General features: G+C 43.6%; 1 protein-coding gene across 8 annotated transcripts in view; it reads left to right on the plus strand.

Moving 5' to 3' along the window:
• Positions 1–23,566, plus strand: part of TNIK (TRAF2 and NCK interacting kinase) — a 392,848-nt gene that overhangs the window by 272,148 nt on the left and 97,134 nt on the right. For all 8 annotated transcript variants that reach the window (XM_060640743.3, XM_060640735.3, XM_060640736.3 and 5 more), the window contains exons 8-11: positions 7,693–7,747; positions 9,735–9,813; positions 17,783–17,958; positions 23,035–23,101. In XM_060640743.3, the coding sequence (XP_060496726.1) occupies positions 7,693–7,747; positions 9,735–9,813; positions 17,783–17,958; positions 23,035–23,101 (377 nt within the window). The remainder of the gene's footprint in view (positions 1–7,692; positions 7,748–9,734; positions 9,814–17,782; positions 17,959–23,034; positions 23,102–23,566) is intronic.

Genomic DNA, 23,566 nt, shown 5'->3' on the forward strand with positions numbered 1-23,566 from the left:
AATTCTTATTTTTAAAATTTGAATTTCATTTCAGTTGGATGGGGGTTGTCAAGTATTTCATAGTCCTATGTATCTATTGCTTTAACAGAATTACTCGTTAATGAAAGCTTTCTGCAGCCAAATCTTCAGCAATAGGGAACTGGTGGGATAAAGACAAGAGCATCTGTCCAGTGGAAAACCATGCAGTCATTTAAGCAATGGGGTAGCATGCGTGCTGAAGTGGACAGATCCCAAGACAGAGTGTCAGACACAAAGAGCAGCTTACAGCATAGTGCACATGATACAGTCTTACTCACCCCTGCCCCATGGATGGATGATATGGGGGTGGAGAGCTTAAAATTTTTATTTTATATATTTTGCTGTCCTGCTCACTCCACCCCATAAGTTGGCCTTGCATTCATATTAAATTAGTAAGTAAGAGAAGTCCAGTGACATGTCATAGCCCCTCAACCCCCACCCCCCCATCCTCTGGCCCCACCTGCACTAATGTTCTGTGTCATTCACCTCAACTCTGCTTATGAGACTTTGCACACAGGTGCTGTGGATCATTTGCAGGCATAGATGTCTCCTCCAGGGTTTAGGTGAGTGTTGTGCTCTGGCTGTAGGGCAAATACTCATTCTTCTGTGTCACAGATACTTGGCTTTATTCAGGCAGGATGGAAGGAGAAATCTGACTCGTTGGGAGTCACCAAGATCCACGCAGAGTGTGATGTGAGAGAGCGATATTCAGACTGCAGCATGAGATTTGTATTCTCAAACAAGGCCTGGCCTCTGTCTACTGAGATTCAAAGGCGCCACCCTTATTTGGAAGGAGGAAAGGATGATACAGACACCATGTTATTATCACCAGTAAGAGGCTGAAATCGCTATTGAACCAGATCCCTTGTGGCTCTGTGTTCACATCCACCTGTATGACATTCCTCAGTGAGGCACAGTAGCACCTCCCCTGGCCTGCAGGCCGGTCCCCAGCCGAAGGTGATAAAGCTGTTCTAACATTTTCCCTTCCATCAGATAACACATGTAGATGAACAAGGGACTGGAGATTTCCGCTTTCAGTTTGTTTTATGTGTGAAATGGAATTATTAGTCACAACCCATGCTTCAGCACCCTCGGTGACCCTGAGTGACCCACCAACTTGGCTGTTTATATTTAATGTAGAATCTAAGCGTATGACATAGTGAATTCAGAGTCAAGCTTTCAAAGTTAGACAGGAGTGGTTTAAAATGTACACTTTGCCTCCTATTTGCTCCATTACCTCAGAGAGGTTATTGAAACCTTCCTGAACCTCGATGAAATGGAAATAGTAAATTGTATATGACAAAGTTGTATTAGAATAAACTGAGCTACCATATACAAAGGGGTTAATTCCATGCCTAACACTTGGTAGCTACTCAACATATGATAGTTAATATTTGTGTTTGTGTGTCATATGAAGGGACTGCCATTTGGGGCCTTTTTTTTTTTTAAACCTAAAAAAACCAGCAGTATCCTAAGATTCAAACCTCATATTTGTATGACACATCTTTAATTGTCTGCCTATTTTGAGTCAGAATCCGCTTATCCATAACTTCTGCCTCTGGATTAAGGTGCTTCCCTTAGAGACCGCACACAATAAATACAATTTCCTTTTTCCAGCTTGAACATTTCCACAAAGACAATAACAATAACTCACAAAACAGAAGACTGTTTTTTTCTCTGTGAATCTTGGTAGAGTCCACTCTACTGGCCGTGCCCGTCACTGAGCTATTGCTTGTCAAGTCTAGACTACCTTGCTACCCTGAGCTTTGGGATAATGGGGCTAGCACTCCATCTGGCTTCTTAGTAGGCTCTGCCCATGAAGAGAGACCACAGGGCTGAAGGAGGAAGAACACGCCCTTTCCCGTTTCTTCCCGTAAGCTTACATCACCCCAGTGACTCCTTTGAGTACCTTAAGTACCAGAGCTCATTGCCACCTTACCTGATGCAGGTGTGCTGCTTGAACTGCCGGTCAATGACAACCATACCAGAGTTTGTTAAATACCCAGTATTTGCACGTCAACGTGCTGAGCACTGTACCTCTACCACCTTATTGAGTTCTGGTATTAACCCTGCAAGGTAGGTGTTCTCTTCACGTTATAGGTGAGGAACTGGGCTCAGAGGAATTATGTGGCTTGCCCCAGGTCACCAAGCTAGTTGTGTCAGAGCTGAGTCAAATCTAGGTCTGTCTGTCTGTACTGCATGAGCTCTTTCTGCCTCTTCAAGCACACGGGGCTCTTTACTGTGCCGCGAAGGGGTCAGCCATCAGCAAGTGCTCTTTTCTTCATGTGTTGAGCAACCCAGCCCCAAAAGAGATGCTCTTATGCTGTGTCCAAGTTGCCTGCATGCCAGCGGGCCCCCCAGCAGCCAGAAGTTGTGTGCTTGCCTTCTCAGAGGCTCTAGAATTTGTCTCTGTTCTGTCTGTAAAGCACACAGGACTGGGCTATTAATCATGCCACAGGCCAGGCTGAGCAGCGCCTCTAGAATAATGAATTACCCAGCTCCTGCCAAAATGAGTCACACCATGGCCACGAAGGAAACTTATCTCTCCCTGACTCTCTCCCCATCTTGTTCCTCCCTCTTCCCTTTCTCGTCTCCTGTGATCTGTCTTGCCAGTGGTAATTGGAACATTTTCTCCCGTATTTAAGTTCTGAAGTGTCTTTGGGACTTGCTAATGTATCCAAAGGCTTAAAACAAGTCCCGTCAAGGACGTTTATTGCTGTCTAGCATGGGCAGTTAAGCGTAGCTTACAAGCAGCGCTGGGTACGGATGGTCAGGAATGTAAATGTTCCTTTTGGAAAAGAAGAGAACCCCAGCAAAAAGAAAAGAAAAAAGAAAAAAAAGAAGAGAAAAAAAAAGAAAAAAGAAAAAAAAAAAAGACCTTTATGATGATATCAAATGAGGCCTTAAAGAAGAGGCAGTTTCTGGCCTGGTCATGTGACAGAGGTTGCACAGGACTTGGGATGGTGTGACCTCTGGTTTGAAGGGGTTGTTTTGGGACTTGGGGGAAAGCTACTTAAGAGGGGATCTGAGGTGCTATGTACTGAATAAAAGAAACCTCTCACTTTGCTGACTTTTCCTGCTCCCTGTGGGGGTAAATCCAGGCTCACCTAACAACTGGGACCTCTCCGTTTTCCTGCTCTCAGAATATGTTTCGTCAATTTATCGCTGTATACATATTATCACTAAAGACGCTTTTGGCTGTACTTCTGTTTCTTACATCATCAGTAGTCTAGAGGAAGGCGGTCCAGGGTTAGTGTAGTGACTCATTGATTCATTCAAACCCCAGGCTCCTACCATTCTGCCCTGTCATAATTCATTTGCTGGCTTATTGCCTCATGGTTGCAAGATGGATGCTGTAACTCTAGATACCATGTTTTTATTCAAGGCACTAAGAAGTGGAAAAGAGTTGTCAGGACATCATCTGTATTTGTCACTTGTATCAGGAAGAACAAAACGTTTCAGAAGCTCCCAGAAGTTGTGTGCCTGTGTCTTATTGGCCAGAACTACGTCACATCCTTACCTGCCATCCTTGGCTGCAGGGAAGTCTGGATAAGCAGGTTTAGCTTTCCTATACTCCGAACTGGAGGCAGCAAGGGAAATGGGGTCTGAAAATGCCTGTTGGGGGGCGCCTGGGTGGCTCAGTCGGTTGGGCGTCCGACTTCAGCTCAGGTCACGATCTCACGGTCCGTGAGTTCGAGCCCTGCGTCGGGCTCTGTGCTGACAGCTCAGAGCCTGGAGCCTGCTTCCGATTCTGTGTCTCCCTCTGTCTCTGCCCCTCCCCCGTTCATGCTCTGTCTCTCTCTGTCTCAAAAATAAATAAAACGTTAAAAAAAAAATTAAAAAAAAAAAAAAAAGAAAATGCCTGTTGGGTTAGCCAACAACCCAAGAGGGGGAAATAATACAAGAGTGCATTGGGCAAGCACAGGCAGTCTCACCTAACAGGAGAGAAGGAAATTCGTATTCTTGAGCTTACTATGTGCCAGACGCTTTGCAAGACAGGATGCCTGCATGCATGCAGGTCACGGTGACCTGTGTTGTACAGTGAGAAAGCTAAGGTCTGAGCAGTGCTCTGCATGTAGTTATGATAGGAACCTGGATTTGAATCCAGGCCTGTCTGAGACTTAAAAGACTATTCCCTCTGCCTCTGGGAAGTTGAGGCCAGTTTCCTAGCCTTGGTTTTTGGGGTGACTCACTGAATCTCAGCACCTGCATTCAGTCACCAGCACCTTCAGTTCCCTGTAGACAAAGTGGGAATTTAGAGCAATTATTTTATGGGCCCCTGATAAATTTTATTTAGAAGATGAATACTCAGGTTTTTATGTAGTGATGACAGTTAAAAAATAAAAGTGGCCCAGGGGGCAGAAGACCCAGCTCTGCCCCAAACCTGGTGCTGAGTTGCTCTGGGGTCTTGGGTAAGTCATTTTCCCTTGTCTGGGTCGGAGATGATCTACAAGGAGTCTGACAATCTTAGGACGTATCTTTCATTTGTTTGCACCTTTGGTTTGCTCATTCATTCAACAATTATTTATTAGGTGCTGCTTTAGGTACTTGGAATATGCCAGTTAACAGAACAAAGATCCTTGATGCCTTGTGGACCTTATGTTTTATCCAGTCTGGGTGTGTTGGAGGCAGGGGGTGCAAACAATGAACACAAAGCAATATAAACTAGTGATGAGTAAATTAGTAGACGTTAGAAGGTGATTCGTTCCCTAGGGGACAAAAGTGGGAAAGGGGATGGGGTCTGGCAGTGCCCCGGGGGAGATTCAGTGGCCCTCACTGAGAACATGGCATTTGAACAAAGACGTAATGGAGAGGAGGGTGATGGTAGGCACTTAATTAGGGTAGTGGCTGCAGGCAGACAGAGTAGCTAGAGCAAGGACCCAGAGGCGGACATGTGCCTGGGTTTTCTGAGCTGTTTCTTTCCCATCTGAGAACTGGCCTGGAGCCCTTCTCACCCCAACCCCATCATTTCCTTTCAGATGCATTGGCTTTCAGTTGTCTTTCAAACTTCCAAGCTCAAGCTTCCAAGACTGGAGGGCCATTTAAATGTGACCCTGCCGTGGCACTTAGAGACATAGTACCTGGCCACCACCTTTATATTTGTACTTCATTTCACGCTACAGAAACACTTGATTTCTGGGGATGTAAGGGAAATGGTAGAACCAGCAAGACCTGGAGATATTAAAATCCTATCAGAATAGCACAAACCACCATTTCCAGCCTATTCTTGCTGTGTTTCCTGTTGAATGCCTCCTGCACAGCGAGTGACTCAGTGTTTTTGTCATGTTCTCAAATGATTGTCTGTGTTAATCAACCATAAACCCCCAGGTACAAGAGAGCCGTGTTTTCAACTTTATCGGTTACAGCCTGTAATGGCAGGCTGGTCCTTCCTTATTAGCTCCGCAAGGCCAGGAGCCTGCGGGAAATCTCAGTCACTTGCTGGGCTATGCAAACGTGTGTGTGTGTGTGTGTGTGTGTGTGTGTGTGTGTGTGTGTGTCTAATGACAACTCTGAATACATCTTGAAATATAACAAAGTGAAAGGAGAAGAGTAGCCTTTTTGAGTTGTGTTCTGTGCAGAGAAGTGACCTACAGTCTGCGAACAGTGGTATTGTGCAGGTGTGTTATTATCCCAAGTTGAACTGAGAACTTGTATCATGTGAACCGATTGATGGGCTCATGCATTAAAAGAACCCCTTTCTGGTCCTAGCATGGGCTTAGCATGGGCCCTAGCCACCTACTCTAAAGTAGATTACACTTGGGGCACTTGGGTGGCTCAGTCTCTTAAGCATCCAACTCTTGATTTTGGCTCAGGTCATAATCGCACAGTCAGTCCTGAGACTGAGTTCCACATGATGCTCCGTGCTGGCTCTGTGCTGGGGTGTGGAGCCCCCTTAGGATTCTCTCTCTCCCTCTGCCCCTCCCCCACTCATGCAAACACACACTCTTTTTCTTTCTTTCTCAAATAAATAAATAATTAAAAGCAGATTATACTTCAGGCAAGAGGCTAGGCCCGCCCCCCAGAAAGCCTTCTGCCTTTATGTGCAGGCCTCGGTCCAAATACTGAACACACCTGGGTGTCACTCACCGGATACCGAGAAGTTTAGTCCTGGGTAATGGCCCAGCATGGATTTCATAGTCCTTTTCCAGGTGTGACTCCTCTCATGTGGCCTTGACATGTGTTTGATGGGAATAGCACGGACACTGAACTTTGACCTCGGTAATCTGAGTGAGGTTCCGGGAGAGAATTTGGAATAACATACAAAATGCAGGTTATATTGAAAAGAAAAGGAGGATGAAAGTCTTCATCAGGATTGTAGGCCACTGAACCAAATTTCACACTGTGTTTTCTTACCCACCCACCAGGACACTGAAGCAGCAAGCATCTCTTCTGGGGTTCCCTAACCTGGTTTTCCTAACCTGGTTTTCCCTTTCTTTTGAATTGCTCCTTCCTATGCTCCTCAGAGACAACTGAGCCATGGACGCAGAGTGGGGGAGAAGCATACTGCTACAGACGGAGATTGCATAGGCAGGGGCGGAGACGTTAGCCTCGAAAATTCCAATGAGAACATAAAAGTCAGTCTCATCATAAGAAAGAATATAACGGTGCAGACTCTCTATTTTACATATTGTCTACTTACAAGATGGAAGCTATTGTTCATTCATTCATTCAACAGACATACCAAGCACCTGCCACTGTTGCCTGGCTCCCATCTAGGCCCTGGAGATACATGCAGATACAACCCAAAAGTTTCCTTGTCCTCATCTGATTTGGTTAAGCCATGTGAAATTGCTGTTTTGGTAGGTCTAAAACAATCGACTAAACAAACATGTACCTACTATATGATTCAGCCATTGCACACCTAGGTGTTTACACCAAAGAAACAGAAGCATATGTCCGGATGAAGACTTGTACATGAGTGTCTGTAGCAGCTTTATGTGCAATAGCTCAGACTGGAAACACTGTCCATCACAAGCGGATGGATAAACAAATTGTAATGTAACCGCACAATAGAACACTAGTTGGCAGTGAAAAGGAATGAAGTTACTCATATATACTGCAACAAGGCTGGACCTCAATCCATTATGTTAGTGAAAGAAATGGAATGATTTAATTTATATAAAACTTCAGAAGATGCCAGCTAATCCATAGTGACAGAAAGCAGAACTGGGTCAGGGGATAGCAAGGGCAGGAGGGGAGACGCCAGAGTAGCACGTGCAACCCTTTGGCATGGGGGAGGGGTATATCTACAGTGTTGATTGTGATGACGGTTTCACAGGTGCATACATGTCAAACCTTTGCAAATGATAGACTTCAAATATAGGCAGTTAATTGTATGATAATTCTACCTCAATGAAGGCATTAAAACAGCACCAGTTACATAGGGTTCAATCGACAGATAAATTTTGGTGATCAATTAATTTTTGAGACATTATATTCATTTTTCATACATTTACTGGAAACTCACCATGTATCGGAAATACTGTGAGAGATACTACCCATGAAGAGTGAAAAAAGCTGTTCTTGCTTTTAGGCTTAGTGAGCAAAATAGGTTCGTAAAGAGATGACTGAATGGCTTTTCTACAGGCAGTTCTGGAGCGATTACCGGGCTTAACCAAGTTCTTGTCTGTTGACTGCATTTATGCATGTGTCTATGCCTTCTATCTTTTTCAGAGTGACTTGTGGTCTTTGGGAATCACCGCTATCGAGATGGCAGAAGGCGCTCCCCGTAAGTACCTTCCTCTGGGTGAAATCTGTTGCTGGTCTGCTCTGCAGGGACTGAGCGACGCTTCCTTGCCAGGCTCTGTAGTAGCTTTGCTTCTGCTACACCGAGCCCGGCGTGGGTTCGAGCTGGCATATTTAGAAAGCAAAGTCATCTTAAATCAACCAGGAATCCATTCATCTCAGAGCGGTGTGAAGATCTCGTGTTTAGAGGAAACAAGAAAGAGAAGGGAGACAACTCGGGGATCTTGTGTATTTTACCGATTCAGTGTGTAGTTTCTTCTTGAACTGCCCTTCGCCTAACGCAAAACTGGGGCCAATTCACACAGACTAGAAACTCCAACTTAACAAAAAGTCAGAACTGATTTCCAGTGCACGGCTTATGCAGACACTTGCACACTCAGTTGCTCTCCCTCCTAATAAAATACTGACGTTTAGATTTTGAGGTCCAAGGCAGAGTGGCCAGGGCTCTGGCTATCTGGGGAACCTCTGCTGTTCCTTGAGCTCTGCAGTGTTGGTACTGCAGAGTGCCTCCACCAGTCCTGTGCTGGCTGTGAGCATGTGCCCCACAGGCTTCCCTACAGGAAGTGCAACTCCCCAAGGGGCCTCTGCTGCCACTGCTCTACCCACCGCCCTGCAAAGCCCTCCGCATCAGTGACCCAGCCTGGCAGGGATATAAGACAGAACTTTTTCTCGAGGGCACAGGATGCCTTTGTAGGCAACTCTCACTCCTTAGTTTCACTGCTTAGTTTGCTCAGGCAGCACACTTCCACCTACTTTGTCTGCCTCTTCCTTTCACTCTGATCAGACATGCAGAGCAAACTGAAAACTCTCCCAGCCTTCCCTGGCTCCATCCCTACTTCCTTCCAGGCAGGGGTTTTCCCTGGTAATACCTTCTCATGCTTAGTGCTGCCCTGGTGTCTGCTTTGCAGGGGACCCGAACCAAAACAGGCCCCATCTGTGCATGGCAGGTCATTTTGTTTATATGACTTTTTATCTTCACATTATCATAGTCTGATTTCTCACTCTAGAGTTGGTAGGATTCATCTGTAAGCGTGATTGATTTGGATTGTTTGATGACAAAATTCCCTTCATTCACAATGCTAATAGGCATTTATGAATCAGAAGAATAGTATATTGCAGTCTGAAAACCATATTGTCATTCTTGATGAGTAGTAGAGGGGGCTGAAAGTAAACTTCTACCCACAGAATCCTTTAGCTTTTAGAGAAAATATATTCATATTCTGGGCACAAAGGAAAGGATACCCCCTGATGTTTGAAAAATAGACCTGTGAAATATTTTGATTAAAATAAGGACGCATGAGTCCTTTCTCTATAAACCATAATGCCACGTTTCCAAGTTGAGATATTTTAATGACTTTTCTACCAGACCCTCTTTGCCTTGATCTCTCTGTTCTTTCTGGGGCCAGCGAACAAACAAATGAACAAACAAACAAACAAACAAATGATAAGCATATCATAAAACCTGAAAAGCCATCAGGTTATTTAGAAATACAGACAGAAAGGTGTTCTGGCCTAGTGCTTTTTACTCTAAAAATCTATGTACATAGCATTGCGTTTGTATGGGCCTTTGGTATATAAGAAATAGACCATTCATCTTTCATTTTATGACTTAGGCTTTTACAAATTAAAAACAACCTACCATCTCCGTTGTAGTTGTTATCTTGATGTTGTCTACTTTGAATCTCCGATGGCTATTCCGATAGCAAAGCAGAGGTTTTGGCCCTGTAATGTGCTTTTCTTAAATACGAAGTACAAGTAGAAATGTTAACAATGTCTAGTTGAGATGCGTATTTTATGAGACACCAGCTCTTTTAAGTGCTTCACAGACAGAAGCTTTGTAGTCCTCTGACTCTGCTCACGTGGCATGTGCGACTGGGAGCCACTCGGTAGCATGAGCTGCACAGCTAGGGTGGGCTTGGCCTGTATTTGGCCTCCTAACCTGAATTGCCCTTTGTTTTGGTCTCTTGCAGCTCTCTGTGACATGCACCCCATGAGAGCCCTCTTCCTCATTCCCCGGAACCCAGCACCTCGCCTGAAGTCTAAGAAGTGGTGAGTTTGGTCTTCAGTGTTTTGCAGATTGAAGGGTTTCCTGTGATGCTCTGTTGGATGAGCTCAAATCCGTAGGTCCGGCTCCATGAGTAGACTAACATAAACCAAGACTTAGTGAGTGCTTTTCCATATACTATCACTCCTCTTAAGGCACCTATTAAGTACCTACTGTTTGCACAAGTCTTTATCACCACACCTTCCAGGTAAGGAACTGTTACCTAAAGTGAGTAGTGGAGCCCCAGAAATAACATGAAAGCCCTTTGATTTATTACCTCAAGAAGTATCCTTCCTGGCTGCACAAAACATCTTATCAGAGAGGGGGATAGTTCCGAGAGTCAGCTGGTTCGGAGGGCCGACTTTTCTTCTATTCCTTAAGATGGCAGTTCTGTAAGTACACACACATACTTGGCAGTGTCAAAGATGATTTTATTGGTCTGTGCATAAATATTTGTAAGTTTTGCTTTTACCACTGCTTTCTCTTTATGGCAAGTGATATTGGCTTCTTAAGTTGGGTGGTGGTACAACCTTCCCGTTTAATAAACTGATTCACTTAAAAAATTGGCCTAATTTAAAGAAGAATACTGAGGGGCGCCTGGGTGGCTCAGTCGTTTAAGCGGCCGACTTCAGCTCAGGTCGCGATCTCGCAGTCCGTGAGTTCGAGCCCCGCGTTGGGCTCTGGGCTGATGGCTCAGAGCCTGGAGCCTGCTTCCGATTCTGTGTCTCCCTCTCCCTCTGCCCCTCCTCCGTTCATGCTCTGTCTCTCTCTGTCTCAAAAATAAATAAATAATAAATAAAAAATTTTTTTAAAGAATACCGAGTGGATACTAGTATGGGCAGTGTAGGAATATGGCTAAAAATTGTGCTGATAGTATACAGTTGACTCAAGTTTGAGACACACAGTTCTGCAGGTTAGGCCAGATGTTGGACTTTTGACTTTTTTGCCTACTTACATCAGGGTCTTTGTATCTTATTATTGCATAACAAGAATCCGTTGGTCCTTTCTTTCCCCTGTATGTATGGTGGATCTTGATACACCCTTGCCCTGGGATCAATTCCTGGGCTACGTGTGATCTCCTATCTTTTTCTAGAGGCACGTTCTGGGCACTTAGAACATGAAGGTTCAAGACCTCTCTGTCCCTTTTCACAGTACTTCATGATCACCCTTCACGGGGACCCTCATATTCCTCCCTTACCCACTCACAGCTTTCCTCTGCTATACAGAGAGCAGTTTAATTAATACCAGCCACCTAGTAATGACATAGCAACCCTGGTGTGACAAGGGAAAGGCATACTGCCCAGAGAAGAGAGGAAAACAGCCAGAAGGGGCCGGCAGCCCCGAGTTGCAGAAGAAGAACAGAGCATCAGAGTTGCTATTGGCAACAAGGGGCAGAGCAACCCCTGTTCCTCGTTCTCACTCTGGAGGGTCACTGTGTGATAGCCATTCTCTCCCCAGCAACAGCCTTCCATTGGGTACCTGTATGGCACATGATCAGTGGGGCCCGGAAGCCCTGCTTCCTCCCTTCTCCCCGGAACAGACTTCCTCGGGAGAGCAGTCAGCTCAGTTCCATCTCTGGAAGCATCAGTAGCACTACAAAGCCCTCTGCTCGCTTTCTGCTTGTCCTTGGTGCCAGGCCTCCCTCTCCTCCTCCCCCCAACACACACACACTGTAAAGGGCAGACTTCACTTGCCTGTTCCCTCCTCCCCTTCCCTCTCCCAGAACTGCTGCTGGACAGACGTTTCCAGAGTTCCACCCACAGGAGTCAAACTGGCCATCCACACATGTGTTATGTGTGCTCAACACAGCGTGGCCACACACCGTGTTTCAGGAACATTTGTATTAATTGCCAACTTTGAAAAATCTGGAGATTGAGCTTTACCTTTAGGTTTCCGGCCTTTTGTGCAAAGGTGTGACACCAGGTGGTCTTTTCTGCCCATCACCACCTCTCCCCGACTAAGAAGTGGGGGTCACTTGGCCACCATACTTGTCCTGTTTTCCTCTTATACGGAGCTCGCACTGCCCTCTGTCTGACCTTTCTGGCTCGCTAGAGAAGCGAGTAAACAGCCTCTGCCCTACAGTTTTAATTTTCTTTGCCCTTGCTCCAAAAAGTTCAACTCTGTATTGGCCTTGTTTGAGAAATACAGACTTTGAGGAAAATACAGGCTGACTTTTCTGAGTCAAACCTTTGACAACAGGAGCTATATCTGATGGTGCTGCAGGGAACAGGGACAGTCCAGGGACAGTGAGGAGGCCAAGCCTCCATCTTGCCCAGCCTCCCTCCACACCCTCCCTGACTCCAAAGGAAAGCCAGTCAGGAGCTCAAGACCCACACTGTTAGAGAGGGGAGGGGGAAATGACGTGGCTATCTGAGAGTGAGTGGGGAAACAAAGGCCCTGCTCAGGTGCTCTTTCTCACTCAGAACCCGGCCTTTATAAGATGGTAATGCAGCCCCCCGCCACGGGACGTGGAGTGTGCCTTCCAGCTCTCTGCACAGAATTCTAGTTTTTAAGTGAGAATATTGAGCACTGCAGAGTACTTTCCTGAATGACCAGGTCCAAAGTGATTTGAAATAAGTTAGGAATTAAAAGAGAAAAAATGGGGTACCTGGGTGGCTCAGTCGGTTAAGCGTCCAACTTCGGCTCAGCTCATGATCTCACAGTTTGTGAGTTGGAGCCCCACATCGCACTCTGTGCTGACATCTCAGAGCTTGGAGCCTACTTTGGGTTCCATGTCTCCCTTTCTTTCTGACCCTCCCCCACTGGCACTCTGTCTCTCTCTCTCAAAAAAATAAATAAACATTTAAAAAATATTTCAAATCAGTTAGGGTTTTAACACACCCTAGTGCTTGGGAGGAAGTGAAAACTTTATTTATTTTCCTTTTATATTTCAAGGGAGAGGATCCCTCTCCCCACCCGTCAAAAAAAACAAAACTCCAAAATGTTCTTTTATTCTCTGCCTAATGAATTATCAGATGAAGTGCACCGTTCGCAGCGTGTATATCAAAATACTACCAAAGTGGGTGTGGGGGTGCCATTGTGGTAGAGATGGACCATAAACTCTTTATTATATGCATTCAGTTGAGGGTCATTTCCACCTAACTTGCTGAATCTACAACATACAGGACATATAAGGCATATATGCATGCTGTAGACTCAGTAATTTGTGTGTGTGTGTGTGTGTGTGTGTGTGTGTGTGTGTGTGTGTGTAAATTTAAGGTCTATATAAATTTAATTTTACCCACAACCCTGCCAGGCAGATGCTCTGAGTCTCCTTCTCTTGCTGTAACACTACGGCTTGGGTAGGTTATGAGCCTTGTGCAAGGCTGTACAGTCTTCTAATTTTCTAAGTTTGTAACCCCCATTCTCCCACCTGCACCATCTGGCCTCTGAAGTTCCAGCTTAGAGTAATAGAGAATGAGATACTGGTCTCTTAGTTGAACAGTTTTTTTCCTGTGCCTTAATATTAGGGAAAGAAGGGCAGTAGCAGGGTTCTTTGCCCCTTCCATTGTGGGGTAAAGGAGAGCAGTCCACTTGCTAGAACCCGGCCCTTCCCTCCCATGTCAGTGAGATGAGGAGAGGCCTCCTTGGCAAGGAGGTCATGCAGTCAGGGCTCCAGTCCAGCCATTTGATAATTAGATCTCAGGGAGGATTATAACCTCAGCTGAATTAGAGGACACCAGGCATCTCTCGGCCGCTGTCTCCATGTCACCACCAGCAAACGCGTAATAAGTTGGGACTCCCATTTCCTCCCATCTCTGTACGTGGTCAGATTCCACCCACGTGGGTGAACCTTCTCCTTCAACACATTTCCTCCTCCCTTATCTTCCCACCGTGCTCAGGCCAGCTCCCCTGCCCTACTCAGTGCTGCAGTTTCCTGCAGGAGTTTCTGGAGAAAGATGGGGATGATTTCATTCCTGTGACAGACAACTGGTCTTTTTCTTTTTCCTTGCTCTTCAAATGCAAAGATTGCACACAGGCAAAGAAGTGTTTCATTGAGATCATTAGGAAAATCGTAACTGCTTATCACTGGGGAGAGACATGAGGTTCCTTGGTCCGGCCCATTTGTGCCCCAGATGAAGACTAGAGGCCTGGTGATGTTAACTGGCTTATCCAGAGTCCCAGAGGTTTCATTGCTGGAGCCACAGCCCTGAACCCCTTACAGTCACTACTGTTATTTTATGAAACAACAGCTCTGATTCTTGGTGGATTGTCAGGCATTTTTGTTCTTTAAGAACTGACAAAGTTATTTGTGTATGTGTGTTCTAAATAAAATCATAATAGAAAGCAAATATCAGAAAATACTTCAAATTAACTGAATTTGCTAGTAGACAATATGACTTCAGGCTTCATTGAAATCAAAACAAAAATTGTTCCACAGCTTTTACAATTAACCTTTTTTGCACAGTCTCCTTGGAGAGAGTGGTCTCGTTGACTCTGTGAGCATATCTAATCCAAATATATGTGAAATTAATTCCCTTTAAGAACACTGACCTATTCAGTTCCACTTCTGTTTCTGCCCCCAGCTCTGAGGGCAGATACTGCTGTTGGTTAAGCCTGGTGATGTTCAAAGGTGGCAGGACGTTGAAAACACAATGAAAGTAATAGCAGTAACAATAACAGCAAACATACATACGGCGTTTATGACATGTCAGACACCGTGCTAAGTATTTTATATGAAGCAATTCATCGGATCATCACAACAGTCATTTGAGATCAATTCTAACGATCCCACCGTTTGCAGCCAGGGCAACTGAGGCACAGAGACGTTAAATAATCTGCCCAAAGTCTCACAGTTAGTAAGCGATGGAGCCCAAATTAGAGAGAAAGGGTAGTTCTGGGAAAATGCAAATTCTAAAGCTCAAATTGCATTTAGGGAGTCCTGCAATTATCAGAAACTTCAGCCTGACTGGTTACAGTGATTAATGTAATAATCTTTCAGGCGTTTTTAATTCCTCTAACACAATTGAATATATAAACAGAAAAAATCTGGGAAGATAAAGTGTTTGGTGATGCTGGTATTAGAACCAGGGCCTCAGACTGTAAGCACCAAACATTAACATTTATCTCTCCAGGCCACCCCTGGGGAAATTAGTATTACTAATCTCGGGCATTTTTTTTAATAGACAGAACTAAATTACCGGCAGCAGAGATTCAAACAATAAAGTTATATAAATGTACTTTAAACCCATTAGACCGCTCAGCAAACAGTCAAGTGGTGTTCAACATAGGGAAGGGTTTTTACTTTTAATTAAATGTGTAATTAAGCATATTGATTCTTTGGTCACACTAACTTAAATAAGAGACAATGAATCTTTCCTTTGAAGATTTATTTTAAGTAAGCATTATTTTGTCTTCAAACTGTTCCATTTGAAGAAGACGTCAGATACATTGCCAGGGTTGCGGTTCTACACATCTTGGCCCAATCTTTGGGCTCAAGGTTATTCTCCTGAAGGTTCCTTCCCACCGGAAGAGATCCTGGAAAGTGGCCTGTGAGCCACAGCTGCTTCCGCGGAACTCTTTGAACACTCTCTTACCCTAGAGATGCCACCGACTTTTTTTGGGTGTCAGTACTGGGGAATGGAACGTACAGTTTATCAAGTCTGCATCTCATTTTTAAACTGGGTGTGATTTCTTTATTTATCACCCTCTAATTAATAGCTGAGCACTTTATAAAAAGCACTTCCTTCTAGTTGCAAGCAGAAAAAACAGCTTTCATTTGCATTTATCATGAATATTTAACAGCTCCCCGTCTTAATTTGTTTTTGTTTTCATGTTTTTAATACTGATTTTCTACCTAGAAAAGCGCCATGTGGAATTTGTCTATCTCTTTATACAGGTCAATCTCATTCTCTTCTATTTATTCCTTGGGACAGTCCATTATCCCATGATGGTTTTGTCTTGTTTTGTTTTGTTTTGTTTTGTTTTGTTTTGTTTTGTTTTTTGCAAAGTCTCTCCTTAGATGATATCACAATTGTGCCTCTACAGATTTGTCTCATGGACCTGAAAAAGAAAGCATATTCAATACTATTTCCTCTCCAAACCTCCCTCTCTGTGCCTCACAAGCACAGATTTGATGGTAGCCATTTTACAGCATTTGTCCGGAACTTACATGTGATAACCATTCCTGCATTCATTCATTCATCAGACATGTGAGGGCAGGTAAGTGTGCTCAGGATACCAACAGCACACCAGTGGTCTTGGAGAACAACAGTGTGGAGGAAGCAGGGCTACAGGCTGAAGGACATACAAGGAGGTACATAGAGTATCCACGCTGTTGTCACCATTTTCCACAGGCCACGGGGTGGCCGATCCCGATTGATCCTGCGGTGACCCCAAACATAGCAGGGTACATATGCTTCTATGTAAAATAATGTAAAAGCATGAACTTAGCTTAGAAATGTAGGGAGAAAAAAATATTAATAATGCAGTCCTTCAAAAACAATGGAACGAGAAACTGCTTTGACCTAGGCAGAAATGCAGAGTGGTGCATATGCCAGTGCCCTCTTGTGTTTGGATCTTGAATAACATGTTCACCATTGTGTTCTGTGTGGTGAAGACAGCTTTCAAGCCTGAATTCTGTGTGTAAGGTCCGCTGGGAGACAGGAAAGCTTGCTCCTGGGATCCGCTCCTGTTATTCCACAGCACTCCACAGGAGGGCGACGGAGAGCACAAAATGGATTCCCACCTGCTCTGAGCAGGGTGGGGGCCACAAAGAGGGTGACCAGAGTTCCACTAAGGTCTCTGCCCATCATGTGCCAAGATGCCAATGTAGCACATCAGAAAGTCATGCTATATAGTTGTGAAATAATTATTTATGAGGCTGGACAATTTCTTGGAATGCAGCAAGAACATACATGCCCAACTCATGAATCATAGCTGAAGTCCACTGTTAATTTCTCCCACATTGTGGACTTGCTGCCCTATTCCTTGGTATATTATCTTTCACCAGTTGTCCCCTCCCCTGTGTGAGGCACGGGGTTTATCTTTGAGGAAACAGTGCCTGTCTAGTGGGAGGTAAATTCGTTTCTGGATATGAACTTAGTTCCTAAGTTTGCAAGTCCTTGGGTTGATAGCAAACATACACATAAATCCTGTTCTTATTAATTGGAGAGCAAAGTTCAAAAGTAATTTTGAAATTACCATTTAAAAAAATTTGCCTAACCAAGCTCACTTTACCACATAAGAATCTTTCTCATTTCTACAAATGTACTCCTTTTTATCTATACAAGCTTGATTTTATGTCCTCCCCCCAGCTTGCATTTTCTGCATCATTTCGACAACTCATCTCAGTTCCCCTGACATATAGTGTGCTCAGCCCAGTCCTTGGTTTTTCACTATTTCTTGCCTCCCTGAACTCTCTCCTGAAAGTGACTTCCTCTTCATTCTTTTTTTTAATGTTTATTTATTTTTGAGAGAGAGAGAGAAAGAGAGCTTGAGTGGGGGAGGGACAGAGAGGGAGACACAGAATCTAAAGCATGTTCCAGGCTCTGAGCTGTCAGCGCAGAGCCCGACATGGGACTCGAACCCACTAACTGTGAGATCATAACCTGAGCCAAAGTCAGATGCTCAACTGAATGAGCCACCCAGGCACCCCGGTTTCCTATTCATTCTCTAAGTCTCAGCTCTTGTTCCCTCATTACAATAGACCTTCCAGATACACTTTTCACCAAGGTCTTTCTCTTCTCTCATTCCTTTTGGTCTCTTGTGTGATATTACATACAAACTGTGCAAAAATGCTTTTATGCACGTAACTCCCATACATTGCCTGAACTGTGTGTTGATGGTGATGATGTCTTTGAACCCCATGTGCCTAATAAAGGTCTAGACGTACTTTGTGATTGGTTGATTCCTATGTTGGCTAATTGAACCTATTCTCTTCTTTTTTTTTATTCTAGCATTTTGGAGAAATAGAATTTTGCTTTTTCTTTGGATGGTCTTTTTATCTGTGGGTTCATCTCTTTTGTTTGGCAGGTCAAAAAAATTCCAGTCATTTATTGAGAGCTGCTTGGTAAAGAATCACAGCCAGCGACCAGCAACAGAACAATTGATGAAGCATCCATTTATACGAGACCAACCTAATGAACGACAGGTCCGCATTCAACTCAAGGACCATATTGACAGAACAAAGAAAAAGCGAGGAGAAAAAGGTTAGAAGCACATTTGTATTTCAGCAAAGGAAACAAAAGACGGAGCGAGTCATGGGCTCTTGATATATTTGGAGGTGACCATGGGGGTTTCAGATGGACCTGCATTATTCTTTAGTGTGAAGGCCTGCCTCTGAGCTCATAGCCTGTAGGCATCAATGGATTGAGCCTGTGAAATGGAATCTTCATGAAAGGATAGAACTGTAAGGAATATTACCTCTTCCAGGCACTAACAAAGAGACATGTTGAGTAATACTATGAAGTGGTTTAATATGACAAGTGATTTTCTTAGTTCAAATGAATATTCATGTTTTGAAGGCTAAAAATCTACAGAAGACAACCTAAAAAAAAAAATCATTTGGTTGACATTTTTGTATACTGGCACTCTTCAGCATTTAAGTTTTTGTGCTCTGAGGCTCATTTAGAATTTAGCTCAGAAGTCAGAATGAATTTTCTTATAGTCACAGAGATGCCAGACTTGCTATTTGGAACATTGAATTTTGAGCTGGAGGGTCATTTAATGTACTTCTTTATTTTATAGATTGAAAAACTCTTATCTCTTATGGCTCTGGCTGTTCTACCACACTATCTTTTCATGGCATCGATGGAAAGAACATGAGTTCAAACTTGGGGTCCTGGGGCCGTATCCTGGTTGTTCAAATAGAGACTCGGACTTCCTTAACTAGCATCCTGACTAAGCAGAAAATTCACGTGGTCTGGGGCAAGCTTTGTGCCTGGTTGGATGGGGAGTTGGGGAAGGTTGAGGTATGGGGAGGAAAGGGAAAGATCCAGAGGACAGACAGAGTGAGTCCTCCCCGAGTGGAGGCAGGAGGGTCAGTGGAGAAAAGGGGAGGGCTGACGGTGAGGAGGCAGTATAGGGCTGGTAAGGTGAGCCCTGAGCGTGCAGCCATGGAGAGTAAAGGGGAAGACCAGGCACCGACGGTGGGACACAACTGGCGACATGATTTTCCTCTTTTCTGTCCTCAACACCATTCTCCTCTGTTCTTCCAAGCCAGGTGGAGCATTGGAGGGTGGTGGGCCCCACAGGACAGAGTGTGCTGTCCTTTTATTTGAATTTCCCTTCTTTGCCTCTGCAGCTACCATCTGTAATGTGGAGAGGTGCAAGCAGGTGTGTGGGGTGGGTGGTAAGCATTGCAGGAGTCAAGACCGTAGAGGTAGGAGCAGCAGGGGGCTGAGGCAGGAGGGGAAATCCTCAGTGAAGGCTCAAGGGAAGGCTTCCTTCTTGGCTGCTGGCCTCAGGGAGTCAGGGAAATGTGCGATCAGGTTAGACTCCAGAGTAGGAGGTTATGAGGCGAAGCCAAAAAGGAGGCCCATCACCTGAAACTAATGAAATATTGTATGTCAACTATCCTTCGATTTAAAACAAAGATACAATGGGGTGCCTGGGTGGCTCGGTCGGTTAAGCGTCCGACTTCAGCTCAGGTCACGATCTCACGGTCCGCGAGTTCAAGCCCCGCGTCGGGCTCTGGGCTGATGGCTCAGAGCCTGGAGCCTGCTTCTGATTCTGTGTCTCCCTCTCTCTCTGCCCCTCCCCCGTTCATGCTCTGTCTCTCTCTGTCCCAAAAATAAATAAACGTTAAAAAATTTAATAAATAAATAAATAAATAAATAAATAAAACAAAGATACATTGCTGAATGTTTGAGGATCAAACTATTTTCACTTGAAATGCTGAATAGGAAATAAAGCTTCATTGCCAATTTTGATTGAATACAAAATTATTATAGCACTGAAAAATAAATAAATAAAAATTCCGAGCAAAACAAAACAATAAAAAAGGAGGCCCATCTCCAGTTGTGAGTGGGTGGAAGGGGATGGGGTGTTTGTCAGAACCCAAGGGGCTGGGAGGGCAGCCCAAGCTGGAGGAACCAGGCATGAGAGAAATAGGTAAGTCAAGGTCAAAAATCTCCAGGACTGATTTTTCAACTGCTGTTTATTAATAGTGGTCTCCCACTCCAGGGAGTTAAAATTGTAATGGGGACATTTTAGAGAGGTGTGTCAGACATGCAACCATTAAAGGCCAATTTCTCTAAGAGGGAAATTTATTTTTCTATGGGCCTGTCTTTTCCAGACTCAGACTAGTTCAAATTCTAGCTCTCCAACAAATTCTGACCCCCTGAAGAGTTATGTGAACTTCATCCCAGTTTTCTCATCTTTAAAATAGGAGAGGGGATATAATAGTAATTAGTATTGCCTGGCATTGTTACAAAGATTAAGTGAGATAATGCATTGAAATATTTAATACAATGTCTAGCATATAGTCATACTTAATAAATATTAGCTATTCTCATATAGACAGTTCTTTTTTGACCTATAATTTTTCAGTACTATTCAGAATCACTTCCTGAGAACTCATGACCTCTTTGCCTTTGACCTGTGAGTAGAATGGGTAAAGCTTGTGCCTTGGGTTGCTTTCACATTTGGAGGGCACAAACTCTAAAATGTGACTCGAAACACCCCATTCTATGAAAATAAGACTATTTTTTTTATTTTAGAAAAGGGAGGAGAGGGACAGTGGGACAGAGGGAGAGAGAGAGAATCTCATGCAGGCTCCTTGCTCAACATAGAGCCCGATGAGGGGCTTGATCCCACAATCCTGGGATCATGACCTGAGCAAAAATCAGGAGTTGGACACTTAACCAACTGAGCCAGCCAGGTGCCCCCAAATAAGACTATTTTTAATGTGTTCCTTCTCTGCAGAGTAGAAGAGTAAGATTCCTGGTAGGAGGTATGCTCCACAGTTACATAGTAATTTAAGAAAGCTAATTCTGTTTAGGCTCAAAGCCATCAGAAGCCTTCATTTTTGTCTGCTCCCCAGAAGGAGTATTGATCAAATGAGGTCTCATTCCATTTGCTCAGTTTCATCAAATTACTTCATTTGCTTCCTGTAATACTTTCATACTCTCTTAGTGGCTCTAAGACCAGCTTTTGGTACAATCAAACAAGTTTATGAGAATTGATTTATGATTTTTTTAAGCCAATATTATTTTTTCCTTAAGATATGTTGACATATGCTAATTTATGCCAGTAATATAAAAACAATAAGACCAGATTTTGGTGAAGTATTACAGTTGAAGGGCCTGACAAATGCAGGTTTTCCCATAGAGAGTAGAAATAATTGGATTAATTGTGTGTTTCTTTTCCTTGCTAGAATTTCCTTCTCTAGATAAAATTTCTGCAGTTTACTTCTTACTCTTCTTCCATTGATTTATTTCAGGTAAATTTGGAAAAGTACACTTTCAGTGTGGAATATTGAAACACTTTATGGAAGTCCTTTACATTTTGGTGACATAATACTCAAAAATAAGTAGTCTGAAAACTTCATACATATCTAAATATTTGAAACTAACTTGTGATTTTAAAAAAATGCACTTGACATCATCATGCTTTTGGCTCCTTTTCATTAGCCCTTTAATGGCTGAAGAGTATGGAAGGCAAAGGGTTTAGTTCTTTTCATGTGTGCTGCCTCCTGGTGGTAGCCCAACCAAATTGCAGTTTTAGTTCCTTTTTAGGGGTACACAAATACCTTCAAAGTTATAATTACTAATCCACAGCTATGAAAAGATAACAGTAATGTGACGCCCTGCCTTGCTTAAAAGTAAAAGCTCTTCCAAGATACCCCAAACCCCGCAGAAAAGTCTTCAGCAAGGACATTTATATAAGGATCAGAAAGTCATATCAGACCTGCTGGCCTTACTCATTCTGTCTGCTTTTCTCACACCCAACATCTAGCCACCAACAACTCATTGTGAACATGTCATGCCCTTTAATACTGTCACCCTTACCCACGTGGTTATGTTGCTTGGAATGTCCTTTTCCCACCACTTTCAGCTGCCATCTGCCTGGAAGGGGGCCACCAACAATTACAACGCGCAGCTCATTTCCTCCTCAAAGGCTTTGCTGCCCCCCTCTCCCTCATTATGACTGATGGGCTTTGCTTCTTTCTCTGATATCTCATTGCTCTTTTTATGCACTTCTCTTTAGCATATAATATGTTGGAAAGAATACTAGTTTCAAAGTTGGAAAAGTTCTGGATTGAATTCTAAATTCAAATCCCAGATTGACTGACCTTTTATTAATAAGTCATTGGTTCGGTCACTTAACCTCTTGTGATAGTGTCTTCACTTGAAAGTGTGTTAAAGTATTGTTACGCAAAATAAATGAAAGAACATAGGTAAAGTATCTAGCAGGGTGACTGGCATGGGAGATACCCAATAAAGATTAATTTCTTCATAATCATGGAGGATCTGATTACCTACTTGTCCATCTTGCCCATTAGATTCTGATCTCCTCCAAAGCAGACTCAATCGTATTTATTATTACATATTAACTTGCTTAACATATTACTGAATTAAATGGATGTCCCCAATGGGCAATTGAATGAATGTCCCCAGTGGTCCATTTATGTCTTTTTTTGAGAGAGAGAGAGAGAGAGAGAGAGAACGCGTACACACGTGTGTGTGAGCAGGAGAGGGACAGAGGGAGAAAGGGGCTTGGTCTCACAACCCTGGGATCATGACCAGAGCTGAAATCAAGAGTCAGATGCTCAACTGACTGAGTCATCCAGGCACCCCAACTCTATATTTTTAATAGCACACATTGTCAAGTTTCTTTCTGGTGTTTATCAACATATCTAAAGACAGTTTGTGGGTCCATGTAAGTCATAATAAAACTCCTACTTAAAAAAATGATTAATAAGTTAATACTGGGCCAATAAAAGTTGGTTTAGGTGGTCCCATAATGGGGAATTAACACAAACTGAAAAGTTATTTTTCAGTTCCTTGTCTTGACTTTCATGTGAACACTAGCCATTAGGGACAGGTATCTAGAGTCAGCTGGGACAGTTTTGAATGTTAATTCCATGCACTTGAATCCAGCTGATGGGAACTATTAAATCACAAGTCAGGAGGCCTGGAGCCTGTCCCGGGTCAGCATTAATGACAGCTCTTTGGGCCTCAGATTACTTATATATAAAACAAGGGTCGGGGGCGGGGGGAGGGGGGGATTGACCAAGCCACTGCATCTTTTTGTGCACTAACATTCTGTGAGTCTCTCTTTAGATGAGACAGAGTATGAGTACAGCGGAAGTGAGGAAGAAGAGGAGGAGAATGACTCAGGAGAGCCCAGGTAGGAGAGCAAAAGCTAAGTGTTACTTTCACATTCTGAGTTGTGCTTGTGTGAAACGTGCTTCCTTTTGATTTATAGGTTCATTTTTAAGAATCCAGCAAGGTGGTCTCATTTAATTTATTGCCCATGAACATACTCATTAATTTGGGAAAATTTCCCCAGGCAGACTCTTACAAAAATGTGGAAATCAGCGTATTCTTTATCTTGTCCCCTAAGATTTATGGTCTCTATTCTAAGACCTTGTTTCCTCACGTATGTAATGTGTAGAATGGGTAGGAGGCAATTATCTGGGTAATACAAGACTCAAGGTATCTAAAACTGCGACTTTCAGGAGACCTCAGTGGTTATTTTGGGACTTGAATTATTCACTTCATTACATCATACCTTTCTTTAAGAAGCCCATTTGGGCAGCCACTGTCCTGGTCACATGTCTTGGTATTTTCACCACAGTCTAATCTGAGAGGA

This window comes from Panthera onca, chromosome C2 (assembly GCF_046562875.1).
Source record: "Panthera onca isolate mPanOnc1 chromosome C2, mPanOnc1 haplotype 2, whole genome shotgun sequence".
NCBI classification, from domain to species: Eukaryota; Metazoa; Chordata; class Mammalia; order Carnivora; family Felidae; genus Panthera; species Panthera onca.